Source organism: Nerophis ophidion, linkage group LG05 (genome assembly GCF_033978795.1).
Source record: "Nerophis ophidion isolate RoL-2023_Sa linkage group LG05, RoL_Noph_v1.0, whole genome shotgun sequence".
Classification (NCBI taxonomy): Eukaryota; Metazoa; Chordata; class Actinopteri; order Syngnathiformes; family Syngnathidae; genus Nerophis; species Nerophis ophidion.
In genome coordinates, this window is record NC_084615.1 from 51,205,686 (window position 1) to 51,214,777 (window position 9,092).

Here is a 9,092-nt window from a genome sequence, read left to right on the forward strand (position 1 = left end):
GAGGGGGTCAATCCTAATATGATTTGTATTGAAACAAAGCGTACTGTATCGACTTGATACTGATGAGATGATAGTTTATCGTCCATGTTTAATGCACTGAATATAAATATACTTTTATACATTGTACATTATATGTATTCACAATGTGTGTTTTAGCTTTATCGTAGACATTTGTATATTGCCTAAAGTCAGGAAATAAACACTTGGACATAATGATTTAAATGAGAGCCGAAGTACCGTGCTTTTCTATTTTGAACAAATTATGTATTTTGCTCCCACAATTTTAATATGTAATAAAAGGCAATACTTATATTATTGTGTTATAATATTTTACATTGTCTTAAATAATTGTGTTTACATATTGTTTTAAAGACTTGTAAAACGAATATTTGTTTAAGGTTTTATTCTGATTATAACAATGGTGAACAAAATAAATCACAAAATGATTTATTAATCTTGAAAAATATACAAGTATTTATTTGGTATGGGTCCGATACTACCAATTCAGTATCACTCAACACAATTGCGTTAGGACCCAAATGTCGAGGCCTCCCTCTAAATGCCTGAATAATACCGTAAAGCATTATGCGGTAGATGTAGGTATCAAATCACACACATACATAGACAATGGTATTTAATTACGTTTTGCTGTTACAGACAGAATTGTGTCCTTTCACAACATCATATGTTCATTTTGCATATAGATATTACAATAGGCGAAATCGATGGTCCCCGCTCCAAGTGTGCGGCAACCAGAATCAAGATGGCGGGAGCTTCATCAGCAATGTTGCGTTTTGACCAACGCAATTCTTTAAAAAACCATATGGTGCCGGATTGGACACGCAAAGAAGTCAGCACCGGGGTAAGCATCGTTAATGGCGACATGTTGAGCTGTAAGTGGGTTCACTTGACGTTTAATGAAGTATTTAAAACACTGAACAGCGTCTGAATGAGACAGCGATTCTGTAGCAGCTAATAGCTAACAGCTAACTGTTGACAAGCACCATGTATTTGTTCTAGCAGGAACATTCATCTTCTCATTCGCTTAGGCGTGTATTTAAGCTGTGAATTAAATAAAACGTGTATATTTTTCAAACGCTAAGTGATGATTCATGTTTTCATTTGAAACTGGACCAGCAGACCGAGTTCAAGTTGCTAGACATAACAATAATTTGATATCGAATGTTATCCCTTGGCAGTGTGCAGTTAATTAAAATTCGAAAATAACCTGGTGTTATTTTGTCTTTGGGGCTGCTTTGAGATTGCACGATAAAGTTTATCGATTGACCAAATATGACTGGTGACGAGAAGCTTGCAATTTCAGTCAAGACGCTTTAAGAGTACAGGAATTCCATCGATCACTTTTTTGAGCAAAACTGTTTATATGTTACCATACCAAAAACAGTAGTCAAGATCTTCTATCTACAAAAACTGGTAATTTTCTGCCATACAAACCAGGCCAAAAGCAACTTTTTGTAATCTGTCACAAAAACAGCAGCCGCTCACTCTGTCTCACCTGCATCCAACATGGGCACTCATGGCACTGAGCCATTGATGTTTGTGGCCACAAAAAAGTCTGACAACTCCAACATCATACAAAGTGTAAATGCCATGTTTTAACACTATGACATGCACCTGGGGATAGGTTGATTGGCAACACTAAATTGGCCCTAGTGTGTGAATGTGAGTGTGAATGTTGTCTGTCTATCTGTGTTGGCCCTGCGATGAGGTGGCGACTTGTCCAGGGTGTACCCTGCCTTCCGCCCGATTGTAGCTGAGATTGGCGCCAGCGCCCCCCGCGACCCCGAAAGGGAATAAGCGGTAGAAAATGAATGGATGGATGGATGGACTCCTCAATCAAAAGAGTGCTTATTCTACTGTAATTTATTAAGAATGTTAAATGATGTGTATTAATCACAAAATGCTTTTACTACTAAAATTGCTTTTATATTTATATATATATATATATATACATATATATATATTACGGACAGAAAGTTATAACCCATACTTACATCTCATTGTGCAACATGAGAATGTATTAAGGGGAACTTAATGTGATATCGGAAAGGTGTACAAATAGTTTCCAAAGTAGGACCACCACCCAAGCATACAATACTAGTACATAGCTCATAAAAACCTTTTTCTTTTCTTTTTTTAATTCTAAGTGGGCCAAATTACTTATGTTAGGAAAAAACACATGAAAATGACTGCTGCCATTTGGTTATTATAATAAAACATTTAACTTGTTATTAAGTCAGGTTTTGGACGGTGTGCATGTTTGATGTTGCGCACATGTACTCCACTGAATACTCAAGAGTTTTTGCGTTTGCTCGGACACATGAACAATGAAAGGGAATATTTCTACAAATAACTAACACCCTCAGCCTTTTGCAGAGGATGCAAACTCCAATTTATGCAAAGTTCTAAAAAAAACAAAAACGTTTATAAATATTATAATTGTGCATAGAGTAAGATTTAATGTATGCAGTACCCTAGTTTTTGATCAAATAACATTTCGAAGATTTCGAATGATCTCATTTGTATTCATTAGTTTCTTAGTAGGGGAAAAAATTGTAGATGGAATTATTTATGAAACTATTTTATTTTTAGACCATATTTCCCAGGGCTAACCTCTAATATCAGACATTCCTATAGCTCGTTTGGGAGCACTTACCTTACCACTCGTCACCATTTGTATTTTGTGCATAACTTTATGCTGTTTGTGTTCTAGACCACCATCATGGCAGTTGAGTATGATGGAGGCGTGGTCATCGGTGCGGACTCCCGTACCACAACTGGGTAACTATCCTTTTGTGTTTATTAGGGGTGCAGCAGTATAAGTAACACACACACACACATGAACAGCGATCTAGAAAGGCATATTTTCCTGTGCATAGCAGACTGCAGGTTCTGGTATTTTTGTGAGTATTGTTTCATCTCTAGTGTAACGCCCTCCAAATAGCACTGACACTGGCTTTCTTTGACTGATTTATTGAAGGCTTCCTTTCCCTTCAATTCACTGTGAAAACTGTTAATAAAATAAAGCACGTTACAAACGTCAAAATAACATGCACAGCATGTGGCTTAAACATTTTACCGAAGTAAAATACAAACAGAAATGACAAATACCTCGTTGGCCTGCATGCTTCTTTTAGGAGGAAATTGTGATCTTCTGTCTCTTATAGCCCAAACGCTGAAAGTCCTTGTGACACTTTTTAGTCCTTGTTACGATCAGTCGCTCTCTTTATCCCTTCTCATTGCATCAAACAAATGTTCACTCATACCCGGAAGCAGCTTCCTTATATCTGTTCACAGACCAATCGAGACACTTCAAAACAAAAGCATGCCCACAAACCCAACAAAAAGGCATGAAATTACATTTTTAACCATAGTAACATAAATAAAGCCTTCTGATGAACTTTTATACATTTTGATTTAAATTCCTTTTGATGAACTTAACTTATTCCGTTTTTAGAGAAATAAAACAAATTATAATTATTAGTCGCAACAGTTACATCTAGTGTTTATCATCATGTTTGCTATTTTTTCAACTGTGTTTTTTTTCTTTCAGTGCGTACATCGCCAACAGAGTGACGGACAAACTGACGCCCATTCATGACAGAATTTTCTGCTGCAGGTCAGTGTGCACCACTTCCTCCTTTTCCACATATTCACTTCTCTTCCTCATTTGTGGATGTGTTTTTGTGTTGCAGGTCTGGATCAGCTGCCGACACTCAGGCCATCGCTGATGTGGTCACTTACCAGCTGGGCTTCCATAGGTGACACACACCCTGCCATGTGCATGTAATTGACTGCATCTACTCTTTGATTGACAGGCTTGTGCCAATGATTTTGTGCGCCCCCAGCATCGAGCTAGACGAGCCCCCATTGGTGGAGACGGCCGCTAATCTATTCCGAGCTAGCTGCTACCGCTACAGAGAAGAACTGATGGCTGGGATACTGGTGGCAGGATGGGATAAGAGGAAGGGTGGACAGGTATCTATGCACTACACTACACACACAGTACTGTATGAGACTATTACACCTATACTGCCACTACAATACACTATACAATACTGCATAGTACAGATGTCCGATAAATGCTTTAAAATGTAATATCGGAAATTATTGGTATCGGTTTCAAAAAGTAAAATTAATTACTTTTTAAAACGCCGCTGTAAGGAGCGGTACATATCCGATAAAACACGGACGTAGGGAGAAGTACAGAGCAGTTGCTTCTCACAGTCAGCGGCCTGTAGACCCTGTTGCTTAAAGACTCCGCCGAGAAAACACAAAAATACAACAAAACCCACCCCAAGGCGAGAGCCCACGCAATATGGCAAAAGCTACAGTGGAGTTTGGTGTGGATAGTCTGCCCTGCATGGCGCAGACTTTGCAGCTTGCAACAGAGGTGCCCTGTCTCAACGCAGCATTTCAGAAGCTCTAACTGACTGGTAGGCCACTTCAAGCACTCACCATTAGCTTGCAGCACATTCTTGTTACTCATACGAATACTTCAGAGCAGAGCAGATTGAGCCCAGTTTATAATCTCCTGTTTTACAGTAAACCAGGTAGTCTTGCACTAAAGTAGGACTATGTTATTTAGTACTTTATTACTCTAGTATACTCCGGACTGAAGCTGTGTGCCTTTATTGTTTTTGTAGCTGTTGTTTTGAGGCATGTTTAAAATAAAAATAATGCACTTTGTGAAAGTCCAAGTATAGTATTTCCCATAGTTGTAATGGGTATCAGGATTATCTCAGGGAGAGCATGTCCCAAATTCAAAGCTGCTGTTTTGAGGCATGTTTAAAAAAAAAATGTACTTTGTAACGTCAATAATGAATAAGGCAGTGCCATGTTGGCACTTTTTTCCATAACTTGAACTGAAGTTGTTCTCTTTATTTGGTAAAACTTGTTACATTGTTTAATGCATCCAGCAGGGCATCACAACAAAATTAGGCATAATAATGTCTTAATTCCACAACAGTATATATTGGTATCAGTTGATAACGGAATCGGTAATAAAGAGTTGGACAATATCGGAATATCGGCAAAAAAGCCATTATCGGACATCTCTACTGTATACAGTACACAACATAGTACTGTGTATTATACTACACAGTACATTATTATCCTAGTAGTGTGTACCATACTACACATTATATTACATGACATAGAATTAAATATTAAGTAAAGTACACAGTAGACTAGTGTGTTAGTGTTTCAGCAGCAGTAATCGGCATGTTTGTGTGTGTGTGCGTCAGGTGTACTGTGTTCCTATTGGTGGAATGTTGGTGAGGCAGCCAGTGTCTGTTGGCGGTAGTGGCAGCTCGTACATTTATGGCTTCATGGACTCCAACTACAAAGCAGGAATGAGCAAAGAAAAATGCTTGGAGCTAACTGCTGCAGGTACAGTACTACACACTCCATTACACACACACTATTAATATAAACTACGGGGGGGTGATAAGATTTGGTGAGATTAAAATGTGAAAACATTTCTGCTTTAAAACAAAGCTGAGTTGTCACTTGTCCTCGAAACTGATTTTTACAGCTGAAATGTGTGGCTGCTCTCCTGTGGGGTTTATATCCCAGTACAAGTCATAACTCAATCATGGATGCAACTTTAGATGTATTTTTACTCTTGTGCTAATAGCAGGCAAAGGTTCATGCTTAAAACTCTCGCTAAGTTATTGTTTTGTTACAGTGATCACAATGTACTATAATATATATTATATATCATAATTATATCACCCTCAGCGTTATCCCTGGCAATGGAGAGGGACGGCTCTAGCGGCGGTGTGATCAGACTCGCATCAATTTCAGAGGACGGAGTGGAGAGAAAAGTCATTCTTGGAAATGAGCTTCCCAAATTTTCAACACATTGAACACACACACACAGCTGTCAAGTTTGTCATTAAAAAGTTGAACATGTTATTGTTGTGCTCTGTTCTTTAGCCTCTGGCGAAAGACTGTTCATGTCTATTACAGTAATAATAACTGTTGGGCTCATCATTGTCGTGCGATTCGTGTTCAACAGGTGGAGACAGCCACTATAAACTAATCTGGTGAGCATGCGCACTGGAAGAACAATGACGCACAGTGCATGTGAACGTAGTCAAGAGTTCAAATGTTAACTTCAACACAAGAGTTGAAACATGTTTGCAAATCCTCGATTGTGAGATGATTCACCTGTATGACGTCACAGAGCAGGGCGGGGCTATAGTTTCATTTGACTTCCTGTTATTGAGCGGGTGACCACACCTGGGAGGATCTAAACGCGCACTCCTGACGTTGAAGTACGTTCAGGGGAGAATTCCAGACTGAAAGTGATGTCTTCATCTTCCCTCCTCTTCCTCTTTCTGTTCGTTGTACCGTTGGACGGGGTCGCAGACTGCGAGACCAGCTTCCGGTCGGGTAAGGACGGCTTCGTCCTGGACGTGGAGGACGCGGTGAAAGAGGGCGCGGTGATATTGGCCGTTGAGCACGCGCCCACAATGGCCGACTGCCGGCGAGCGTGCTGCGCGAATACCCTTTGTAACATCGCGCTTTTGGAGCAGCACGACGTGCCCGACCACTTTACATGCACCCTCTTCGACTGCGTTCACAGAAATCAGTTTGTGTGCCGGTTCGTCAAGCGCACGGTCTACCGGAGCTTCATCAGAGAGACCGAGTACCAGAAGTACCTGGAAGGCCCGCTGGGACCAGGTGGGTGCGGCCAAGGAAAGGTAGCTCTATTTGTGACGTTTTTCCCAGTCTGGACGGGTTTAGCTGAATTATTCTTTTTTGGGGGGGGGGTAGAGACAACATGGCGTCTCTTTGATGTGTCATTTTTAAAACTTTCCACTCTCCCCGAGCTGGGGAAATTTACAAAGAGAGAAACACTATCTCGATTTTTCTTAATGTCTTGCATGTATGAAATAAAGTTATTATGGTTTTGATTTATTTCGAACATATGCATACACAGTCACAATATGGAGCTGACAATAAAGAATATTTGAAGTATTTGACTAGCTGTTCTCTTAACGTACACTTCATGCATGCTGAGATAAACATTAGGGTCACCTGTCACCGTCACCTTCCTCAGGTGAGCAGGCACCGCCCATTGCCAACGCGGGGCGTGACAAAGTTGTCCAACCAGGAGCCACTGTGACCCTGAACGGCATCGAGAGTCTGGCTGTTGGCGACGCCCACATCGTTGACTATCACTGGACTGTGCAGAGCGCAGAAAATGATGTCATTCTGGAGGTGACACGCCCACTTAGGCCAATGTTAAAGTGAAAAGAATAATCAGAGGAGAATTTTTTGTTACAGACGACGAACCTGCCCGACCAGGTGCAGCTCTCCAACATGCTACCGGGTCACTACCACCTCCGCCTGACTGTCACTGATTCCAACGACCATTCACACAGTGCCGAGGTTGGCGTGCTCGTCTTGAATCCTCAGCTGTCTGCCTGTGAGTCATCTGGTTTTTGTCACCTGTCAAAGTGAGTCACAGGGTGTGACAGCAGCTAAAGCTAACACTTCCTGTTCACTTCAAATAATAGGCAGAAGAAGGCGTGTGTGTAACTGATGACCTCTGACCTCTGTTGCAGTGTACTGTTTAGCACCAGAGAAAGCGGGGCCGTGCCGTGCCGCCTTTCCTCGCTGGCGTTACAATGCCGACACAGGCGAGTGTCAGCTGTTTGGTTTTGGAGGTTGTAAAGGGAACCGCAACAACTTCCTGTCAAAAGATGAGTGTGTAAAGGCCTGTGCTGGAGTCACAGGTAACACACAAACACGCACACACACTAACTAACACAGCACACATAACAATGTGTTGTTGATCCACAGTGACATCATCTGATCACCTGCGCATCGCTCTGCCATCTGGTGGTCAGTCTCTTGATGCACCTTTTATGTCATGTGGTGCTTTTTTGATTTTCAATGTGTGTGTGTGTTCAGAAGTGTGTGGCACTGGATGTCTACCTGGTCAGCTGACCTGCAGTAGTGGTTGCTGTGTGGACAAAAGTCTGGAGTGTGATGGCGTAACTCATTGCAGTGACGGTTTAGATGAGGACCACTGCAGCCAAAGTAACACACACACATGCACACACAAAGTGACATTTGCCCTCCTATCGTCAGTCAAAAGTGACCTTTGCCCTCCTTTTGTCAGTCAATCAGACGTTCTCTCGGTTGCTTGACATCGACATCAATCAGCGAAAAGGTCAGAAGACTCCATCAGTCTGACAATAGCTAAAACGCCTTACGCTAACATTGCCAACGCCCACCCGCAGCCCGGTGCCTGGAACCCCCCCGCACAGGCCCATGTCGCGCCAGCCACACACGCTGGTACTACGACCCGCTCAACACACACTGCCGGCAGTTCACGTTTGGCGGCTGTAACGGAAACGACAACAACTTTGTAAAGGAGACTGAGTGTGATCACACCTGTCACGGCGTGACTGGTACACACACACACACACACACACACACACACATACATCGAGCATGCAGCGCAACATGCTGACGACATAATTTCCTGTCATACACAGAGCGAGATGTGTTCGCCAAAGGAATGTTTCAACGCTTTGAAGAAGAAGAAAAAAGTGACTCAGGTAAGTTTAAAGCGCATGACCTAAAAGAAAGATAGAGGACAGGAAGTGACGTGATTGCCTTCAGGCTCCATTGCACTGGCGGTGGTTATTTCGGTGGGCATCTTGGTTCTGCTGGCAATCCTGGCCTACTGTTTCCTGAAGTCCAGGAGAAAGCGCGCACAGCAGAACGTCCCCACAAGACCCGCCCAGCAGGCTACTGAGCAGTACACGCTGGTTTACAACAGCACCACCCACCCTGAGTGATGTCATCTCGGCCGCAATGTTATTTTTGCTGGTCAGGGTTTGAATAATGAAATACTTTATTGTAAACTTTAAAGCTGCATCCTATTTTCTTATTAAACTTTTGTACAAATAAAACATTGGCCTTTTTATAATTGCATATCAAAATAAAAGCATTAACAATTCATTAATTTACGTCACGAGTCAAGAAAATTAATAAAACAGCATAGTGATTGGTTTGTAAGCATATGGACCAGGCCTGTGACGTCATAC

At 41.8% G+C, this 9,092-nt stretch overlaps 3 protein-coding genes across 4 annotated transcripts in view; all 3 read left to right on the top strand.

The window, feature by feature from the left end:
- The first annotated feature begins 704 nt into the window (after window positions 1-704).
- psmb6 (proteasome 20S subunit beta 6) lies at window positions 705-5,938 on the top strand. The gene is made up of 7 exons (XM_061901431.1): window positions 705-862; window positions 2,735-2,802; window positions 3,575-3,640; window positions 3,717-3,782; window positions 3,870-3,999; window positions 5,268-5,412; window positions 5,764-5,938. The coding sequence occupies exons 1-7, from the start codon at window positions 764-766 to the stop codon at window positions 5,889-5,891; spliced, it is 702 nt and encodes a 233-aa protein (XP_061757415.1). The 5' UTR covers window positions 705-763; the 3' UTR covers window positions 5,892-5,938.
- Window positions 5,939-6,231: 293 nt separating this feature from the next.
- On the top strand, window positions 6,232-8,957 carry LOC133553337 (kunitz-type protease inhibitor 1-like). 2 transcript variants are annotated; one of them, XM_061901425.1, is made up of 10 exons: window positions 6,232-6,711; window positions 7,091-7,251; window positions 7,318-7,459; window positions 7,599-7,769; window positions 7,837-7,878; window positions 7,948-8,076; window positions 8,159-8,209; window positions 8,280-8,450; window positions 8,538-8,600; window positions 8,665-8,957. In XM_061901425.1, the coding sequence occupies exons 1-10, from the start codon at window positions 6,336-6,338 to the stop codon at window positions 8,841-8,843; spliced, it is 1,485 nt and encodes a 494-aa protein (XP_061757409.1). In that variant the 5' UTR covers window positions 6,232-6,335; the 3' UTR covers window positions 8,844-8,957. The 2 variants fall into 2 exon arrangements, with proteins under 2 accessions (XP_061757409.1, XP_061757411.1); XM_061901427.1 differs by having other exon boundaries at window positions 6,438-6,731.
- Window positions 8,958-9,064: 107 nt separating this feature from the next.
- The window catches only part of LOC133553334 (pleckstrin homology domain-containing family G member 3-like), a 43,738-nt gene continuing 43,710 nt past the window's right edge, over window positions 9,065-9,092 (top strand). Inside the window, exon 1 of the mRNA XM_061901416.1 lies at window positions 9,065-9,092. This exon is cut by the window's right edge and continues 128 nt beyond it. The gene's annotated coding sequence lies outside the window, so the exon portion shown is untranslated.

Bases quoted from the DNA above. Each gene is read 5' to 3' on its own strand.
- psmb6 (XM_061901431.1), top strand. From the start codon at position 764: ATGGCGGGAGCTTCATCAGCAATGTTGCGTTTTGACCAACGCAATTCT. The intron at 3,783-3,869 runs GTGACACACACC...GTGCGCCCCCAG, and splicing joins TACCAGCTGGGCTTCCATAG to CATCGAGCTAGACGAGCCCC. The intron at 5,413-5,763 runs GTACAGTACTAC...TATCACCCTCAG, and splicing joins CTTGGAGCTAACTGCTGCAG to CGTTATCCCTGGCAATGGAG.
- LOC133553337 (XM_061901425.1), top strand. From the start codon at position 6,336: ATGTCTTCATCTTCCCTCCTCTTCCTCTTTCTGTTCGTTGTACCGTTG. The intron at 6,712-7,090 runs GTGGGTGCGGCC...CACCTTCCTCAG, and splicing joins GGAAGGCCCGCTGGGACCAG to GTGAGCAGGCACCGCCCATT. The intron at 8,210-8,279 runs GTCAGAAGACTC...GCCCACCCGCAG, and splicing joins CGACATCAATCAGCGAAAAG to CCCGGTGCCTGGAACCCCCC.